At 36.8% G+C, this 21,829-nt stretch overlaps 1 protein-coding gene across 1 annotated transcript in view; it reads right to left on the bottom strand.

Moving 5' to 3' along the window:
- Positions 1–3,914: 3,914 nt before the first annotated feature.
- The window catches only part of LOC136854527 (protein stum homolog), a 25,598-nt gene continuing 7,683 nt past the window's right edge, over positions 3,915–21,829 (bottom strand). Inside the window, exons 2-4 of the mRNA XM_067130865.1 lie at positions 6,178–6,325; positions 5,746–5,919; positions 3,915–5,241 (exon numbers count right to left, since the gene is read on the bottom strand). Of these exons, the coding sequence (XP_066986966.1) occupies positions 5,177–5,241; positions 5,746–5,919; positions 6,178–6,325 (387 nt within the window). The 3' untranslated portion in view covers positions 3,915–5,176. The remainder of the gene's footprint in view (positions 5,242–5,745; positions 5,920–6,177; positions 6,326–21,829) is intronic.

The raw sequence follows: 21,829 nt of genomic DNA, 5'->3' as shown, positions 1-21,829 counted from the left end.
GTCTGCTTCCAGGGAATGGTGTCCGGTCTACACTAACAGTGTGCCCGAAGCCTGGTGTAAACAAAATGTCTCGTGGGAGCTACAGCTGACGCTCATTCAGTTGCCTCTCTCACATGCATGCCCTACATAAAAAGGGTGCATTCTCAAATGCATGCCCTACAAGAAAGGGTGCATTCACTTACAAAGCCCTACAGAAAAGGGTACAAAAAACCCTGCAGAAGACAGGTCCGTACTGCTCCGCGGCATAAAGGAAGCCAATCGTGCCCACGATGACAAATGCAGTGGAACCGGCAAAAGGGTCTACTGAAGGTGCACCGATACCATTTTGAAAATCATTCCATTTCATTCCATCATCTTTACTTTTTATATATTTTTTTTTTTTTTTACATTCTATCGCCCTATCTCTCTCAATTACGTATATCAATTACATTTATTTATTTATCCGATTTATTTTCATATCTCATTTCTCGCCTTAATAGGCCTAGGACCCGTGTTTTAAGTCCAATGTTCTGTTTTTCCTTCTCAAATCGAATTTGTACTAAAAATCGTTAAATAAATTCTATCCTTATCATTTTAGAAATAAACATTGGAGACATAAATGACCGTCCTGTTTATGTGTTCCATGAGAATGCAGGCAATTTTTCATTGATAATAATTCTGTATTAATATTTGAATATTTTCATTAATGTAATAATAATAATAATAATAACGAAGAAGGAAGAACTACATAGGCCACTATCTTAAGGAAGAAGAAGAAAAATTAAGAAAAAACTGTTGGAGAAACGTCGTGTGCCCGCAACTGTGTTTGTGGAGTGAAGCTCTTAGGAACTAGGAAGGAAGAAGTGAGCGTGAGCTGATGGACCGTTTTCTATGGTCAATGTTTTGGTTTGTCAAAGGAAACGAAGATATAAGACGAACAAAATCATAATATAATTGATTTAGAAGATTAGCTGGAAAAAAAATTGAATAGACGAAAGAAGGAAAAGAAGACAGAGATAAAGTGGCAAAGAGAATTTCAGAGGATAATTCTTTATTTAGAAGAGAAGAAATGTTAATGTGAATTTTTTGTGGAAAGAAAAAAAATTAATTTGAATAAACTGGTATAACTTAGCAGAAGTTATGAAACAAGTAATGATTTATAGCCACTTTGTGACTGACAATAAATGTCTTGCGAGCATAATTTATGCAAATTTTGCAGAAAAATAAAAGTACATTCATTACCTAAGCCAAAACAAAGAAACGAAACTAAGACATTTGTCTCAACTTTAGTTTACACACACACTATATATATATATATATATATATATATATATATATATATATATATATATATATATATATATATATATATATATATATATATATATATATATATACAAGGAGAATTTAAATTAGCTATTTTCTTGATTAAGTACTGAATAAAACGTGACTTCCTTCTTAAGACATAGTTATATATGGCATGTACAAATTATGCTGTCAGTTTGTACAAGACATGTTTAATCGATTAAAAGGAAAATTAAGATATCCCATATTTTTTTTTAATTCGATGGTATCTAAAAATATGTGTTTTTCAAGTTAAAAATTTTGACTTTTTGGATTGGTTTTCTGAGTTTTCATATCATGGAAGAATTTTTTAATAACAAAAACAAAATTTGCTTTCCTTTAGCTCATATCATCTGACATAGCACTTTTCACAGATTTCCTTTTTAATTTTACCTAGTGTTGTCTCACACTGCATTTTCACTCGTCAAGAGCCCGTGCATTTGCCTCAACCTTCGTTTCTTATATTCATTATTTGCTTTTTCATTTAATTCCTTGTTTCTCGTCGTTTTTTTTTATTTTCATACCCTGTATGTGACGCCAGATAAATTACTAATCAGCCAGTTATTCCTTTTTTATCATCATTTCCCCTTTCACGTTGTCATTCTCTCTCTCTCTCTCTCTCTCTCTCTCTCTCTCTCTCTCTCTCTCTCTCTCTCTCTCTCTTTAGGGCTTAGTTTAATTATCTGTTCCAGTAAAAACAAGTAAAAAATGTGCCGAAGTTTCTTCGGCGCAATCGAGTTTTCTGTACAACGCATAATCAAGGCCACTGAAAATATATCTAACTTTCGGTGGTCTCGGTATAATGCTGTATGAGCGGGTGTCCATAAAACTTTAACCACGGCCTGGTGGTGGCCTGGCCTATATCGTTGCCAGACGCACGATTATGGCTAACTTTACCCTTAAATGAAATAAAAAAAAAACCACTGAGGCTAAGAGGGCTGCAATTGGTATGTTTGATGATTGGAGGGTGGATGATCAACATACCAATTTGCAGCCCTCTTGGCTCAGTAGTTTTTAAGATCGGAGGGCGGACAGAAAAAGTGTGGACAGAAAAAAGTGCGGACGGACAGACAAAGCTGGCACAATAGTTTTCTTTCCAGAAAACTAAAAACAGGAAAAACCTCCTTGAAATTATAAGGAGAAACACATTAACGATTTGACTCCCACATTTCAAGAGCAAAGCGCGAGTTAATCCTACAATAGGACGAATTGTAAGAGTCACTCAACTTGCTAATTTGAAGGTGACGTTTGGCCTTTGCGTGTTGAAGTGTTTTCTCAAAGAATTGTATAAAAAAAATTTTATGAAAATATTTAAAATGGCTTCTCTGAACCTACGCCATCACCACACCACCTTCCTGTCCCTGGAAGCAGACCACACTAGGCCTACTCCTGACTGACACCAGGTATACACAATTACAGCCAGGTGAGCAGAGACGGCAGGATCTTGAAACGTTCCCAACTTGTTTCTCCTTGCCAAAGATTCGAGCTCTGGATATATATGCGATAAAGCGAGTGCACTTCCATTAGCCATTACGTCACGTTGTACCCGTAAGGTACAGGACAGTGAAGTATATAAATCTGTCTTACCTGCTTACCATTTTCTGTGTTGGGTGACTGACAGGTGTTGTTCTTCTGTACTCTTTTCCACTTTATATTCAATGAAAATTCAAAATGAAAACGATTAATCATATTCAATCCAAAATATTCATGATTCCATGACGTCAGTTTACTGTGATAAATTCAGTCTTAGTGTTTTAAAGATTTCTTTCGTTTACCGTTTTAGATTTCTGTTAAAGAAACTACTGTGCTGGCTTTGTCTGTCCATCTGCACTTTTCTCTCCGCCCTCAGATCTTAAAAACTTCTGAGGCCAGAGGGCTGCAAATTGATATGTTGATCATCCACCATCCAATCATCAACCATACCAAATTGCAGCCCTCTAATCTCAGTAGTTTTTATTTTATTTAAGGTTAAAGTTAGCCATAATCGTACTTCTGGCAGCGCAATAGGTACCAACAACATTGGCCACACTGGACAGTGGCTTAGTTTCATGGGCCACAGGTAAGAGTTTTATGAGCCGTGGCTGTGGACACCACCGGACAGAAAACTCAATTGCGCTGTAGAAACTTCGGCTCATTTTTTACTTGTTTCATTATGTCCTCGATATAAGTTATATATTTTCATGATCTTCAGTTTTATCATATTTCATTATTGCAGTCTCATTTTCCTTATTTATCTCTCTTATTTATAAAATCTAAGACAACGTATAATTAGCTTTACTCTGTAAATGCAACAGAGCAACGCAATCTACTTTTCTTCTTCTTCCTAATTCTTTCTCAAAAAAAAGTTTTTTGGAACTAAAATGATGTACATAAAATAGAATAAAGTATTTTATAAAAGGAATTTCATGGCAGCAAGTATTATGATACAGCCTAGAACAAAACAAGAGACATGGGATATTTTACCCTGACTGAAGACGACAGGACTGGGAGAGCCGTTGCAAGGACTTCAAAAACGCCACAACGTCTTCCCTCCTTTGGTATTGCTTCTCATTTTTTTCTTTCAATCGCGAGGTAAGAAATCAAACAGAGAGGACAGTACACAAAATTAGTTTATTTTGTGCTGGGGAAAATGTTATCATACGAAAAATGTGAGGCTTTGTCGGTACAAAACAGTAGCCAAGGGAAACAGTCCCAGTCTCGCAAACCATGTTCTCATGGACATAACTTTAAAGTCTCTTAAAATTACGTCATACTTAAACCCTAGATTAATGATGTCATGAAGAATATACGGTTACAAATTCACAACATGGAAGGATCTAACTAACGGCTATAGACAGGAGGAGATCAGATATGAAGCAGTTGGTGTTGGCTGATGTTTTGATGGGATAACATTAACTTGTGTTGTTGTTTTCTGTGAATATTTTGTGTTTCTTTGCAGAGCAATGTTTGGTGAAGAATTCCTTTTAATTATAGGCTTTCTTTGAGTGTTTATCCTTGATGCTGGCAGTAAGTGAAAAAATTTATAGATTACCTTAAAAAAATGAGTTCAAATTCCAAAACAATATCTATTCAAGTAAGTTCTCCTCAAGTGGAGGTACTATCCACCTGGCCTACAACAGTCTTTGTAAGACAGTTCTTTCAGGAATGGCCAATGAACTTCAGTTTTCTGTTTAAACCCTTTAATGAAATTAAAAATCAATTCGATCAGTCTGTTTATGTAGCTAAGAACTGAAGGTGGTGGTGCCCTCATTATACTTATTCTACTTTTTTAACCCATCCACTCACACAAGCGCATGTTATGAGGAACTGTGATGCTGTATGTTAAACATGTGACAGACAGATGAGATCAATGAGAAATCATACTCGCGAGTCATAAACCACGTTGACCAAAACATTATTGTTAAAACTCTGCTCTATGGCATGAGGAGTAGTTCTAGAACATCTTTAGCAAACGTTGAAGGGAACATAACGTCTCTTCCTCTAATGGGTATTCCAGTCTTTTTTTTATTTATAAACTTCCAAAATAAATTAATAAAAAAAATCTGAGAGGCATTCACACACCCAAACGAACAAACGACTCATGAGATTCCCAGCAACGGACCCCTTCCACTCGATTCCAAGTCGCCGGAGAAGAGATTCCTATTCCTGTACATTCCGCCATCCAAGATTACAGTTCCAGGGTTGCACAAAATCCTCAGCATCATCATCATCATCATCATCTCAGCATCATCAGCATCTTCATCTCTCAAATGAGATCACACGAAAACTTCTTCCTTAACGCTACTACATAGGAGGGATGGTCCGGAGCTTTAACGGTGAGGCTGCGTCGGGCACCGGTGCTGGTGAAGCCTCGTTATGCTGGACATCCATGAGACCCTTGCTGCTGCTGTTGCTGTTGTGATCTCATCTTTTTATCCACTGAGGAGGAAAAAAGAAGATATAGGATGGTGACAATAATGCATTTACTTTTGTTCATTTATGGACGCTGTCTATCCATGTGAGTTAATGTTAACTTTTTATCAGTTTAGAAACACATGCCTGCACCTTATTGTATATGTATATGCACACACACACACACACACACATATATTACAAGATCTGACAAACAGCAAAAGAAAATATATGTAATTCTTCTCAAGACAAGAGGTCATTAAATTCACAGACATTTTCCTCCCCAGTCTCGTCGGTTCTTAAAGTTAAGTATATCTTAGTTTAACCAGACCACTGAGCTGATTAACAACTCCCCTAGGGCTGGCCCAAAGGATTAGATTTATTTTACGAGGCTAAGAATCAATTGGTTACCTAGCAACGGGACCTACGGCTTATTGTGGAATTCGGACCACATTATAGCGAGAAATGAATTTCTGAACATCAGAAGGTCGCACTCTCATGACAGAACGATTCAGAATCAGAGCAACTCACGTGCTTCCTGAACGATGAGAACTCCTCTGTGAAGAGACCAGACCCATCCTACGATAATTGGGGCGAGGAGCAACTGGAGGAGGGCCGTCACGATATTCCAGAATATGGTCGAAACTTTGCTCTGAAGGTTAGATTCATATCCGCACAGGACACCAAAGCCAGATACAAACGTTCCTGTTGAAGAGAGCGATTGGTCATTGGAAACGTTTATCATAGAAAAAAGAAATTGTCTTTTCATAACAGTGCTTGGTTGGTTTGTTTAGATCAAGTCAGCTCTGTGCCAGCAAGGTGCTGAAAGAGTTAATAAGAGGGCTGACATGAACGTCTTGAATTAGCCCGGCCTACAGAGACTCAAGATTGCTTCTGTCTTGGTGCGTATAAGATCAATTGCCATTCTTTTCGGTAACCTTTTCGTCAGTTCTGTACACTCACCTAATCCAGGAATAATATTCAGAATCAGACAAGTGATTGCGAAGCCGAGGGGTAGAGCTGGCACAGCTTTCCTCAGCTTCCCCTGTTTTTCTTTGCTGGACACAATCTCCAGCTCTTGCACAGTACCGTCCTCATTTTCGATGATAACCTGGAAATAAGAGAAATAAAAGAAGCATTTGTAAAGTGAAATGTAAATAAGAGACGTGATAGCGTTCAGTGAATGGGAGGCGAGTATTAAGAGATGGGATCATTTGGTTCCTACCCTTGACATTCTTTTAATTAGAGTGATTGTGTTCACAGATGGTTGTCATGACGGATATTCACCATTCATCACATTTTCCCTCTCTTAATATCTCAAATACAGTCTCTATTGCTTTTCATTTTGTTCATTTCACTTTCTTGCTCTCTTTAACAAAATATTTCAGATTCCTCCATTCCAAATCAGAATTGTCAGCAATAGTTCTTTCGTAACACTATTGCTGCTTATGGTGACCTAGGCTGACACAACCAGTTATCACTCAGTACACGTTTTTACGCCTTTTTTCATATGATGTTTTCATGTAAAATTCTCTATTTTTCATTCTTTTCAATCACTGCCGCACTGGGATCATTTGCAAATCGTGCATCTTTCATTAAGACGTCCTTTAATATTTACCAATAATGCCTTGATTGAGGCCGTTTTGATATTAAAGACAGATGAGCATGAGCCTAATTTCTAAGTTTCAGCTGAGACTGTTACAAGAGTACAATCATCCCCACTCTGATCTTGTGGACGAATGGGGATACCGTCAGACCTTCTTTTGAGATTTCACCTATTTCAGTCTCAATTGTCCCTGCAATTGCATATCCCAAGGTCATGCCTCTGCAGCATTAAAAACCTACGCTCTTTTGTAGTCAAGACATTATTTGAAAACAGCGCATTATTTAAAACCAGTGTTCCCCGACTGTTAAAAGTGTACAGCATTCCTGTCCTCTGAACCATCTTCTGTGCTGTTACAAAAGACTCACCTTGCTAGTCACCTTTCTCCTGCGTCCCTTCAAGAGTTTATATCAGCCTGTTATGGAAGTTTGGCCCTAAATGTTTATTCAGTTCGTGTTTTGTGCAGTCTAAGTTTTTATTTATTTATTTAATATTTAGTCTTTTGTTTTCCTTCTTTATTAACGTCGTACTTTTTTGTCTCAACAGCTGCGTGTCAAAAATGCATTACAGATAAAAAGAAGGAAATTCAACCTTACAACCTTTTAAAAGACTGGCACGTATACTCATTATATACACACACAAACATACACATACACATACCTTTACCACTACCTACACGTTCTTGAACTACAGGTTCATTGTTTATTTTTGGACACTCTCCTCTACAGAGCTCCCGTACGATTTACAACACAGATGGGCGAAGAAAACTTATTGATCACTTGATTCTATCTCTTGTTTATTTTGGAATATTTTATGGGGGTTCTGTTAAAGAAGGTTTTGCGTCGTTTTCAGACGATGGGGCTCTGTTTCTCATTTTCAGGGGATATAATGGTCTTTTGGCTGTTTTCGTCTGAATTCTTTAGTCTAATTTTAGGAGAAGAAGTGTTTACGTTTAATTCTTTAGACCGACGTATCTCTCTCTCTCTCTCTATCTCTCTCTCTCTCGCAAACACACTCATGAGTAAGGCTTCTTACTATTGAAAACAGCGTGACACTTTAGCACCAAGAGATAAACAACAAAACTCCTAACATTAATTCCCTCACCCTCCCACAATTTTTTTTTCTTAACTCACACTTCTTCACTCCTGTTGACTACTCACTCCCTACTTCCCACCCCCGCCCCTCGCTTGCAGAGAAGCTTATGATCTCACCGTGGGCCAGCTGGGCGTGATATTTTGGGCGTGAGGATAGATTGCGGGCGAGGGTGTGTCAGAGGGGGAAGGAAAATTACTATTTCCCTGTCGTCACTTTCGTACTTCCTACGTTTTCCTAAAATTTCCCTCCTCTTCCTTCTTCGTTCTCGTGTACTAGTCTCATGTTTTCGAGGCTCAGTCCTCCCTTTATATATGTGTAGAGAGAGAGAGAGAGAGAGAGAGAGAGAGAGAGAGAGAGAGAGAGAGAGAGAGAGAGAGAGAGAGAGAGAGAACATGCAGAGTCATTTTAAAACGTCGGAAAGCCCCCTGGCAAAGAGATAAAAAGTCTGAAGGTTCTTTATGAGACTAGTGGTTTTTTTTTTTTCCACAGTGTTGCTCTTTGTTCTTTTTCGAGATTTTCACTTTCCTTTTCCTTTCTCAAGAGAGTTAACGTTCGTTAATTATTTCCTCTCTATTTTAGCCTTGGACATTTACAGTGATTATGTTTTCAGGAGAGTAAAAAATAAATTTTGAATTAACTTAGTAACATTTTCATTTAATTTATCCCGTGAACCTAATATTTTCAAACGTGTATGGTTAATTTTCTCTAAAACTATTGTGTTAATTCTCCTAAACACGAGATCTAGAATATACTTTAAAACTATCCGTCTGATTGATAAAACTGGCAAGCTTCTAAAATTCTTTCAGTAAAAATGGATAAAAAAAAAACTCGTGTTTATGATGGATTTGTTCATGTTTTGGGTCCCCCACTCAGATTCGTGATCGCCAACCTTCGCCTCTGCTCGTTGTTCTATTATATCTCAGGCAATATGTTTTTAATCCTCAATAAAAATTAAAATTCTCATCATAAAAAAACTTTCCTCAACGTATATAACTTTTTGGCATACAAATGGCAGCAATTCACGGTTTGGTTCAAGACTAGACCAAACTATGGTGTACAGCTTTATGGTTTCAATACATTTTAATTATTTTTCCATTTCTATAATAGTCTCAACGCTATTCTTAAATCATATGCCATTTTCAAAGCCAGAGTAATATAACGCAAAGCTCTTTCATAAATGAATATAGGTCAAACATTCCTTTTTTTTTTTTTTTATTAAGCTGTAAACACCCAAAACTGTTTGTCTATGGTGACCACATATTGCTTTTCATCCTGGGCAAGCATAAACAAAGCAGGCGCCGTGCCGTCAACACAATCATGTGAGGAATTAAAATATGATGGGGTTAAATGAGAATTTTTTTGTTTGTTAGTGCTGTTCGTTCTAATATATCACTTAAATGAGGCAAGAGCCACAATATACTTTACTTTAATAAACGATAATCTCCTTAGAGATGGTATGGACATTAGACCTATGTTCAATAAAAATGTTACGAATATAAATTTCTCTAAATTTGTTCGTTATTAAATCATAAATTCGTTGACAGAACCTACAAAATTTCCATGATTAAATATTCCGTGTCGGTTTTGAACGAAAATTCGTCGAATTTTAGTAGACACGAAAGAAGCTTAATTGGTAATTTAACGGGTTGATGTTCAGCAGTGTCTCTCTGACAAGTGTCATTGTACTTTAGTAAATCTGCAGCTGTGTCGATACTGATTAGAAAAAGCTGTATTTGCGAAAGATAGTAAGCCCTTTTTGTAATTTTTTAATACTAATAACATGAAATGCCCAGTGAGATTTGTGTAATATATAACAAATTATTCATTTATTGTTGGCGATCTTTTGGAAGACTTGACGAGTACAAGATCAACAATGAAGAAGGTTAGTGTTTGCAATATAATGGAACCTTATTTCCCCTGTTATTATCATATTAAAAACAGTTCTGACAATGTCATTGCAAAGATTATCACTTGCAGTGACATTTTAGATCGAAAAATTGCCAAGTTGCTACAAAGACCAACCTACAGTTCGCGTTGTGGCAGACCTCCATTAGGCCTATGTAAGGTAATGCGATTCAGTTCTGACCTCATTCCGATGCAGAGATAAATAACTTGATGTCAGCGTATTATAAATAGCCATGCTGACTGTTTACGGGTCAGAACTTAAGTCTAAATTAAGCTCGGGAAGGTCGCTATAGGGTAGGATGTGGCGTTAGGATGTCGATTTAGTGGATAGCTTTCTGTAGGCTTATTTATTTTATGCGTAAAATGCAAAGAAAACGCAAGCCTGTATCGACGTTTTTAATATCCAGAAGCATATTTATTCCCTACTGGGATAAGTATAAGTGTCATTTTTCCCCCTGAAATAAGTTAATTTCGTATAAAATTCATATATTCTTGGGTTAGCCTAACTGCACAGTTGTCTCTATATACTGGTGGTCTATATAGATAAATGCTTGTTGTTGTTAAAATTGTTATTTTTTCAAAAAGGTTAAATGCAGTTCTAAGAGCTGCTGATAATGAAGTTCATGGGTAAATCCCGTGCTGACGTAAGGTACATTAGGCAAGATAGCCTAAATCCAGGTGAGGTTAGGTTAGGCTAAGGTTGGTCTGGTTAGTAGGCTATGCTGTACAGTCTGCTGAATGCCTTTTATGTAACATTTTCTGATAGTATTTTTTTATACATAATAATGTAATAAATATCTTGAAGGAAAATGTAGAAGCCAAAGCATAAAAAGTACGTTGTTGGAAAGTGTTTGGTTAGGTTAGATATTCTGTTTAGGGTGCAACATTTTCCGTGCATTCTGATCCCTTGCTTATTTTTCGACTTGTTCTTAATAGTTTTTGTTAAGATTTTTCTCACGCATCAGGCAACTTTATACAACAGAACATGAGTGGAATACTTGAAAATATGAAGGCAGAGGTCTAGACTTTGTTTTAGACTTTTTATATAGGCTACCAGGATTTTAATCCAGAATTTCATATTGAGTGTACTTAAAAATTTTTTTTCATCAAACTCACATGAGACCCGTTTCATAGTTTGGTGGTTTTATTTTGCTCGTTTTCCATTTATATTTATAGTTTTTTAATTCTTCTTTGGAACTGCTGGTTGAAGGTTAGCCTTTACTTTCACTTATGTATTTCTTGTACTGGCCTGGGATGCGTTGTAGCGTTCAGCTATAAAAGTTTTTGATGATATGAATGAATGAGCGAGACATTGATGTCGTAATGACGTTGTCAAATGCGTTTGCCATTGTTTAATTACTTAATCTTATGCTACTCATAAGTAGTGGTTTGGCACTAACCATAGTTTAAATGTGCGTCAGAAATAATGTACACAAGCGAAGGACTTAGCAACTTGATTTAAACTGGTGATTGACGTAGAAAAGCAAATGTTATTAATACCACCATTGCTTAAATTTCCCCCAATTTTTTTTATTCAGTTTTCTCTCACCTTCTATCTGTCCAAGAATGATAGTACTATGCTCATGGTGGGCTATTTTCGCCCAAGTCCTACCAGGATACTTCTCGAGGTCCTGCGAAAAACGTAAACATTTTGGTACGATTTAGAGGTAGGACTAATGTGTGGCGCTGTGGCTTGTAATCTTTTGGTATTCTATCAGTTTTCACTATTATTGACATTTTTTATTTTATAAATATCTCTTCTGACAATTCAGACTGATCTGTAAGCTGCTAAAATAACGTCTCCAACAACACATAAAAAATATATGTAAAACAATTCTGATGAAAATATTTTCAGTTCTGTCTACATCTAAGAACATCGAGAGGAGTAATTTTCTAGGCGCTGTTAGTTGAACATGCAAACAAATGACATATTATGATTATTCGATTAATGTGAAACAACTTTATATTTATCATTTCTCATTCCTAAGCGAAGTGTATGGAAGGCCGTTATTAGAAGCAAAGCGGTTTGGTGTTATAGAAAACGGGCGTTTATTCTGTTTGATTTCTTGAACGGGACAGAAGATCTTATGTTCTTTTGAATCTGATGTAGATGATACTCTCTCTCTCTCTCTCTCTCTCTCTCTCTGTATATATATATACTGTATATATATATGATATATATATGTTTGTATGTATGTATATACACAGTATTATGATATGTGAATAATTGTTTTGAGAAAATCGCATTATTATGCCTCCATTTATTTCAATCAGTTATACTGCTGTTTCTTCTTCTCTGTTTCCAAAATGGTATTCTGCGGCACTTTTCTGTTTCCCTTTGTACCAAAGTCCACATCATTTTCAATGACAGGTTTGTACGTATTGCGGGATCATTTTGTTATTATCATCATTATTTTCATTGTCATTATACGTCACTATTGAGTCGTCTTCGGTATGTTGTTGAGTGCTGTAGTTGGTGTTTCGGTTTCAATTTTAGAGTGCCAGGTTTAGCTTTTCTTATCATACCACCCCTGGGAGCAGCCCACCACAGCTGACTTACCGCCAGGTACCTACTCGTCTGCTAGGTGAACAGGGACCTTGGGTCTCAGAAACATCGTCCACGTGCTTTCCCCCCGCTCGGGAATCGAACCCGAGATCTCTCAGTGGTGAGCTGAGTGCGTTACCTTTACGCCACGAGGTACCCGAATCCTTTAGCCTCTGGGAGGGCAAGGCCTCGCGCGTCAACGGTGGCGGGTGACGGCCGTAGAGTTTTTTGTAGGATATAAACGTATATTTTGTTTTATTTTATTTTTATTTTTATTTTTTTATTGTATTGCCCATTTATTGAACTCGCGGACTTTACACTGAAGTGTGATAGGCATTTGTATGGAATATTTCCCTGCTTTCTGTGTAAGTTGTTATAATTTGCTTGTAGGCCTATTTGATTTTTTCTTAGAATATTAAATTAAATTTGACGAAGCCGTATATTTCGTTAGGCAGTATTTCATTCCTGATGAGGAATGGAGTTTTTTCGAAGTATCGTTAATCAAAATACATGGTTGTGAGGTGTCTTATGGGACTTCTGAACCTTACAGAACAATTAAATTACAGTAAACAGATACATGCAATATATATATATATATATATATATATATATATATATATATATATATATATATATGACTAATCTACAGATTAGCAAATGAGATCCTAGTTACCATTTTTTCCGATTTTATCGTAGAAGCAGCTTTGGCATACTTGCAGTGGTAAGGAGAGGCTGACCAACTGCTTGCCTCCAGAAAGCAAGAGTCGTCTGCATCACTGAAATGCTGGCCTTTCACATACCTAAACCATCCCTCACCAGTCAAATTCCTTCCGCTGAGATTATGCTGTAGAACGCACGAAACGAAGCCTTAAACTGTATAATGATGATGTATGTTGAATGCAGGATGGGTTCTAAGAGGTCGCGAATTCTAGGTTCATTGGACGTAACACGCTAACCAATTGAAAGCAAAATACGATAGAATTGATTGTTGACATAACACTCATAAGGGTGGGTTTACGTCATATATATATATATATATATATATATATATATATATATATATATATATATATATATATATATATATATATATATATATATATATATAGATCTCTGTTCACGGTAATCTAAGTATGCTATGAAGTTCAACAGACCCATAAAAATATTAGTAAAAATATTAGTAAACTTCAAAACTATTTTTTTATAAACAACGCATCGATTAAATTTTAGGTATATATATATATATATATATATATATATATATATATATATATATATATATATATATATATATATATATATAATGATCTTTTGTTGTCGATATGATCTAGGTTGTGTAATTATGAAGTACGCATTTTGATGTATGTAGAAAATGAAATGATAGACAATAAATTTGCGTAATTCATAAGTAAACGAATTGCCACAGTGGTAATGATAGACTCAGGAATGCGATGCAATATAGAGACAGAAAGAATTAGTAACCAAATTATCACAGCAGAGATAAAATGATTGAATGGTTTGATGCCAATGTGAACCGCAAGTCTTGGCGGGAAACCTCTATCCTTAAGACTGAAAGTGGATAAAATTTATTCATAGCTCTTGGTTATTCGGTCTGTTTATTTAAATTTCTGTTGATAAAAATTTCAGTTTCCCGTTCAGGAGCTTTGACGGTGAAGAACTGTGTGATTTAAACTGGGAGGAATTTGACTATTGATCTGACAGAGCATTTGTTATTGGGAAACAGAGAGAGATCAGTTTTCTATGGAAGCGTTGTATGAAAAGGGTCACTATTCTATGTGGGGAATTCGTAAACTCTACGATTGAAGTTAATTTACTTTTGGGAGTTAATTTAATTAACATTGCTTATCATAACATTACACGTCGCGAAGTTGACAGATACTAGTAGGCTTAAAAATAGAGATAGGTCTAATTACTTAACTTTTGGATATTTGGGCTTACCTTTTCATTGTTTTTGCTGGTCTTCGAAATATATGCAAATACCGAAATGTCTTTTAACTGAAGAAAGTCGAATGTAAATTCTGTTCAATTTCGCTTAAACTAAAAAAAGATATACATTTCATTTGAACGTCATTGAAGATGGTACTTTCAAACTTCATATATATATAATATATATATATATATATATATATATATATATATATATATATATATACACCAACTATTGGTGATACAGATTCAACATTTTTTATGTGGTTGACTCAAAGGTCAAGGAAATGTTTAAAAGGTTTAAGGTCAAACACGAACTTAATCTTAGCCATAATTTTAATGGAAATTTTGTAATTGACAGTCAGAAACTATTAATGAAAGTTATAAAAGTCAAGGAATATAATTAATACATTACAGCCTAAACAGATGAAATCCACTGTACAGAGTCATTACTTTACATAGAGATCTTAGACCCCATTTGTTCGATTCTTCGATTCTAATATTCTGGCCTCTTTAAGGAACGGAAAAAACGCCTCAGGCTTTCTTTGTTGTCGGGAAAGAGTCAATATGAACGCTCTCTCTCTCTCTCTCTCTCTCTCTCTCTCTCTCTCTCTCTCTCTCTCTCTCTCTCTCTCTCTCTCTCTCTCTTTATTTATCAAGATGTTTTCTGCTGATATCCAATATATATATATATACATACTCGTGTTTGTATGTGTAAGGAAAAATTACAAAGGCAAAAGGTAAGGAGATTCCTTTTAAGCATTAACCTGAATTTATTCGTAGTGAAAATGTGCGTCAGCTAGTTGCTTGATATAGGTAAACACCACTTTAGTCTTTTATGGGGTTTTGTTAACGGTTCCACGTCTGTCTTTGTCCCTCTGGTCAAAATGAGCTGTTCAGGTATCTACACTTCATTCTTGGTATCTCAGGTGTTTTGCTTTGAATTGACATTATGGTGGGCCAGCAATCATGTCCTGCTCATGGCTTGATAGATTGTGCCAGAGACACAACCTTAATGTCATTGTGAGCTAAGGATAGGTGGGTTTTAGTGTGTCAGTAGGTCTACCTGCTTAGCACTCGGTAGTCAGTGCCTGGTTCCTCCTGGTCCTAGCTTGGGTGGAGAGAGGGGTCTGGATTTAAATTAGTGTAGAGTACCTCTCTTGATTCATCAGTCTTTGAAAATCAAAAATTTATTTTTTTTCCAAGGTTATCAATAGTTTAGTCTTGTGATTGGTAGTTTCCTTAAACTTTTAATGGTACATGGGACATTGTTTCATGTTCACTTTAGATGTTATGGTAGGCTTAGGGTCAATGTGAACACTGGAAATGAACAAAAGTAATGGAATTATTATTATTTCAATTCAAAAGTGTAAAAAGTGTAAAGCACATGCAAAACATAATGTGATTCTTGAATGCCAGGGTCATATTTTGGTGGAAAATTATGAAGAAAAGAGCAAATATACGAGTTTTAAAAAAAAGCTTCAATTATTGAATCATTATCGTCTGGAGGATACACTTTCAGTTAGTGAATAATAAATACTTTATAGTATTAGTATTATCATCAAGTAATGAATAAATTAGAACCCTATTTTAATAATTTTCTGATTAATGAACAAACCTGGACCTTGTTTAAATTATTTTTTCTGGTTTAATGAACAAACTAGGGAGTTGTTTTAATAATTTTTTGATTCAGTGAACAAACTAGGATCTTGTTTGAATTCTGGTTTAATGAACAAACTAGGACCTGTTTGAATAATTTTTTGATTTAATAAACAAGCTAGGAACTGGTTGAATAACGTTTTCCTGGTTTAATGAACAAACTAGGACCTTGTTTAAATAATTGTTTGTGGTTTAATGGACTAACTAGGAACTGTTTTAAAATTTTTTTGATTTAATTGTTTCTGGTTTAGGCTAATGGACAAACTGGGAGCTGTTTTAATAATTTTCTGATTTTATGAACAAAACCAGGATCGTGTTTCAACAATATTTTTGTTCACAATGACAAAATGGTATCGTTGCACATTCACACAGGTGAGAGATTGTCAGTTTTGGTGCATCAAGTATTTATGCTGCGACTTTCTACGTCTCTTTCCTTTTACCCACCATGACTTGGGTTCTCTCACAGGAGACCACGTACAACTCCTCCATCCGGGTGACCAGTCCGGAGAGGTCCTTGGGCGAGACATCCTTTAGCACAGTTACATCCTTTACTCCTCAACACCCTTTCTGAACTCTCTCTCAACTCTGTGATCAGTGGATCAGTGACACCATCCCTGAAAGCAGGACCACCAAGCCTGACTGACAACAGGTACCTAATTGACTGATAGGTGGACAGGGGCGACGGGTGTGCGAAACGGGCCCAAGCGTTTCTCCTCGTCCGGGAATCGAACCCGAAACCTCTCGGTGGTGAACCGAGCGCGCTGACACTGCACCACGAGGTACCCAAGGGCGGGATTGAATGGTCAGCCACCTTCCCCCTCTTCTGTTCCTCCCATTTCCCTTTTTCTGGTGGGTGGTAGGATGCTGTCGGGAGACCAAATAGCCCTGTCCTTGACCAGAATTTCCAAGTAAGCAGCTCTTGTCAGAGGTTCTGTGTAAAGGAATTATATATCAACAAAAACTAAACCTGGTGGCATAGAATGATAGCATTTCAGAAGCATATTCGAAGAATATTAATATATATATATATATATATATTATATATATATATATATATATATATATATATATATATATATATATATATATATATATATATATATATATATGTGTGTGTGTGTGTGTGTGTGTGTGTGTGTGTGTGTGTGTGTGTGTATGGAAGTCCGAACCATGAGTGTTGAATTCTCACGCATCACGCAAAGCAGCTTGTTTTCTGCTGAATCGTATTTATAATTTTAAGTCAGCTGATGGTTTTAACCTTGAATTGAACACCATTGAAGGGAAACTTTCGCGTACTTTCACCCAAAGAAAATTTTTGGACGATTAAAAATACTTCTGTTCGTTTTCGCCGCTGGATTAATTCGGGGACATTGGTTCTGAGAGGCAAATGCGCTCTCTGATTTCAAGAGATTTGAGCATTTTTATCGTGATCACTGTCATATAATCCTTAAGTTATATCGTATAAATAATAATAATAATAATAATAATAATAATAATAATAATAATAATAATAATAATAAGAAGAAGAAGATACTTTGGCGTCTGTAATTTGGTATGTTTAGACGTTCAAAATATTGCCCCTCATGGAAAGGGAAGTGACAGAATAAAGAGATAAGCAATAACAAAATCAGATGAGTAAGAGTTACATAGACAAGAGAGATAATAAATAAACCGTGAAATAAGACTCATGTCAGCCTGTTAAAAAGAAAAATATAAAAGGGTGCTGTTAAGTTTTAATTTCTTAATTTTCAACGATATCTTCTCATGAATTCACTTCTATTATTTTTCATATTTTTGTTTTTGCTTTCTTTCCCGTGCTGTAATTGACTCGCAGATGTTATTGTTATTATTATTAATTTTCATTGTGATATTGTTGCTGTCAGCAGTGTTAAGAGTTTGCCTGTTCATTTCATATCTGATTGTATTTTATCTTTTTATTGTATCTGTATTCTATAAATTTAAGTGTATATGAATGTGAAATAAGATACATATTATTATTATTATTATTATTATTATTATTATTATTATTCTCAGAACAAAAATTAATAAAAACGAATAAAGACACATCCTGTGATTGATTGATTGATTGATTTTAAGTTACCTGACATTACATAACATCAGTCATTGCAATTGTTTCTTTCTAGCATTATGTATTAAAGAGATATTTATTCACAAATACCTTTTATATCCAGTTCAGTGTGCCTTGGGATAAACATGTACCCAAAAGGCATTTTACTTAAGTGCATCTGAATTCGACAAAAATAAGTACAGCAAGAGTCAGAAGTGACATATCTTTCTTGATGGCTGAATGGATCTGTGCCTGTCACCTCTGTATCAAAACCAAAAGGCACAGGTTTGAAGCCCTGCCAAGGCGAATGCACTCACCCGCAATTCCCTTTAGGGTGTAAGTTAGAATCCCAAGGAAAAGTAAATTTGATATTAAGTGAGTGTAAAAAAATGGTAAAATTGCAGCCTACTACTGCGGCCAGATTCCAGCCAATAGCAGACCAGAATATTTAACGCCTTTTGTTTATGCTTTTGTTCATGCTAATGTCTTTTGTTTATGTTTAGGCTATTACGTGTCTTTTGTTTATGCTTGTACGTTCATCCCCAAGGGGCTGGTATCATACACAGCGCCCATTTTGCTCGTGAACTGGTAGTTACCGAACTAGAGGGGCGCGGTATTAGTTTGCAGTTTTACCTGAAAAAGTAGGTAGCCTATATGGATACAGAAACTGATTCATTAAATGAAAAAAAACACACACACAACGCCGGACTGGAAAGTGTCTCCCGACGGTAAACGGATTTGATTAAACGGATCGTGCCTTCGTGGACAGTCAGCCAGTCGCCAGTTGTTTGCATTTTGTCCGAAGACTGATGGAAACGTGAGGTCACCGGAATGCCGTGACTCACGCCAGAGATCGGGAAACGCTGCGGCGTCGGAGACTCTATAATTGGATGTGCAAACGAGGGTCTTTTGCTTATGGGCGGCGTTGGGAACACGGGAGATTTGGGATGGATGGTGGGGAAGTTGGAGAGGGGGGGACATGGGGCTTCGGTAGGGGAGTGGCGACAGAGAACAGGGTCCACACTGGACGGAATTCGGACAGTGGTATATGTCAGGCTGGAAGGGAACTCAGTAGCATGGCATACATTTTATCACGGCGGGCATCCCGAATGGCGGAACAGGGCATGGGAGGGGGGAGGGGGACGTGTATGTTGGGGTAGGGGGGGAAGGGGTGCTCGGAGGGGAAAACAAACGAAGCAGAAAAGCAAAAAGGAAGCCACACAAAGACAGAATCACTAAAAGCAAAAGGCGGCGGTCGGGAGGGGATAGGTCGGAGAGGGGAGGTAGTGCGAAGTTGGGGCGGGGGGTTGGGGGCCGGGTGGAGAGGGAAGTAATGTGGCCTCATTTCCCTCTTTGTCCAAATTGGTATGTCATTACTCGTCGGATTATCTTTCCCTTTGTTTTGTTTATTTATTTTGGTGTGATTCTTGACTCCCTTGACCAGTTTGTAGGTTACCCTCTCGTGTAAAGTAAGTCCTTTTAACATTTACAACATTTACAAGAATTTTTCTTTGTTATAACGATCACGGGTTCGAAGAATTCGCCGTCATGTGCCACTGTATTTGCAATAAATAAATATCTAATGGTCACGACTCTTAATGAATATTTCATGTTAGATACTCGGTATGTATCAACAGAGATTTTTTACTGTAGAAATCTTACCAATATTTTATTGTGTGATTTCTGTGGAAAGGAATATGAAATTTAGGCCAAAGGTCAAGCACTGAGACCTATGAGGTCATTCAGTGCTGACAGTGAAATTGAGAGTAAAAAGGTTTGAAAGGTGTAACAGGAGGACAACCTCTCAGTTGTACTATGAAACAATTGCGAGGATAGGGTTGAGGAAAGTAAGATGGAAGAAAGAGAATATGAACGGAGGTACAGTAAAAGGAACGAAAGAAGTTGCAGCAGGGGGCCGAAGGGACGCTGCAAAGAACTTGTGTGTTTACAAAGTGATCTTGAATATATCCCTTTAGAATTTACAACAGTCATCAAAACTCACGCTTTAGGCTGAATTAGAAAGCAATATAAAGCACATACTTTAGTCAAAACCAAAGGAATTGGTTATATTATGGTCTTAACAAAATGGTAAAGTTTAATTAGTTTTCATAAGCATACCTGTATTAATTAGGGTAAATTTTTCTTCATCAAGATCTTGGCATTTGTTTTGTAGAAAGTAAAGTCAAGTTGTTCCTTTTACTGTACCTCCTTTCATATTCTTCTTCTTCCATCTTACTTTCCACCCTCTCCTAACAGCTGATTCATAGTGCAACTGCGAGGTTTTCCTCCTGTTACACCTTTCACACTTTTACTGTCAATTTCCGTTTCAGCGCTGAATGACCTCATTGGTCCCAGTGCATGGCCTTTGGCCTAAATTCTGCCATTCAGTTCAGTTAACTGAGGAAGGAAAAATATTACCCTATTATGAAATGTTTGTGAGTAAAAATCACTAACATAACCGACTCTCCAAATTCTTATTAACTCATGAAACTTCATAGAAATCGTTTAGAATGTCTGGTGGACGTACAAACAAACATATTTAGACTGTTAAACAAATTCTCCGTCTAGCATTGGCGACAGGTAATAACAATAATATAACTTCGAAAATGCCATACCGTTCCTCACTGTCTAGACAGACTGGAGACCTCTTTTGCTCTTCCTCAGAAGGCGAAAGAAAAACACTCTGAATACATGGGGCCAATCTCTTATTCACCTGTCCCAGGTGGGCGTGAAACTTTTTGAACTAGACCTCCTCGCCGCTCGGAAACAGGTAAGGTTGAATTGAATTGAATACAGAATTTAGGTCAAAGGCCAAGCACTGGGACCAGTAAGGTCATTCAGCGCTGAAACGAGATTAAAAGGTTTGAAGGGTGTAACAGTTGGAAAACCTTGCAGTTTTACTGTGAATCAGTTGTTAGGAGAGGGTGGAAAGTGAGACGGAAGAAAGAGAATATGAAAGGAGGTACAGTAAAAAGGAACGAAAGGGTTTGCAGCTAGGGGCCTAAGGAAGGCACGCTGCAAAGAACCTTAAGTAATGCCTACAGTGCACTGCATGAGGTGCACTGACAGCACTCGAAGAGTATGAGGAATGTTAGATTGACTTCAGTGAATTTATTTTTGTTTATGTTATGATTATTATTATAATTATCATTAGTAGCAATAATTAAAGATTATAAACTAATAAAAATTAAAATAATCCTGAAGGGGAAATAGTGCCGTCAGCGCACCTCAGGCGGTGCACTGTAGGCATTATTTAAGATTCTTTGCAGCGTCCCTTCGGCCACTATCTGCAACCCCTTTCATTCCTTTTACTGTACATACTCTCATTCCTCTATCCTTCCACCCTCTCCTAACAGCTGTTTCATAGTGCAGCTGCGAGATTTTCCTCCTGCTACACCTGTAAAACCTTGTTACTCTCAATTACCTCTTAGACCCCAGCCCTTGGCCTGTGGCCTAAATTTGATATTCCGTTCCATAACCCTCTAAATAGTTAGCTTTATAATTTTTAATCAGTGTATTTCGTGTTGAATTCTGGTGCGCTCTTACGACGTGATAACTCTGTCCCTGTGGTAATTGGTATTTTGTCAGTTTTCCAGCGGGGAGGAACATTGCTCTTTTTCTGGGCAGCAATATCGGAAAATACGTGAGTGTGGAGATTACAGAATTGCTCCAGCAACACAGAAGTGCTTTCCAGTTATGAATATCTTTATTTCTGTTTTATAGATTTTATTAATTCTGCAACGAAAGTATCTGAGGAAGCTGTTGGTGAGGGATGCAGTAGATGGCATTAACG

This window comes from Macrobrachium rosenbergii, chromosome 29, assembly GCF_040412425.1.
Source record: "Macrobrachium rosenbergii isolate ZJJX-2024 chromosome 29, ASM4041242v1, whole genome shotgun sequence".
NCBI classification, from domain to species: Eukaryota; Metazoa; Arthropoda; class Malacostraca; order Decapoda; family Palaemonidae; genus Macrobrachium; species Macrobrachium rosenbergii.
This window is presented reverse-complemented; position numbering and strand designations above follow the sequence as displayed.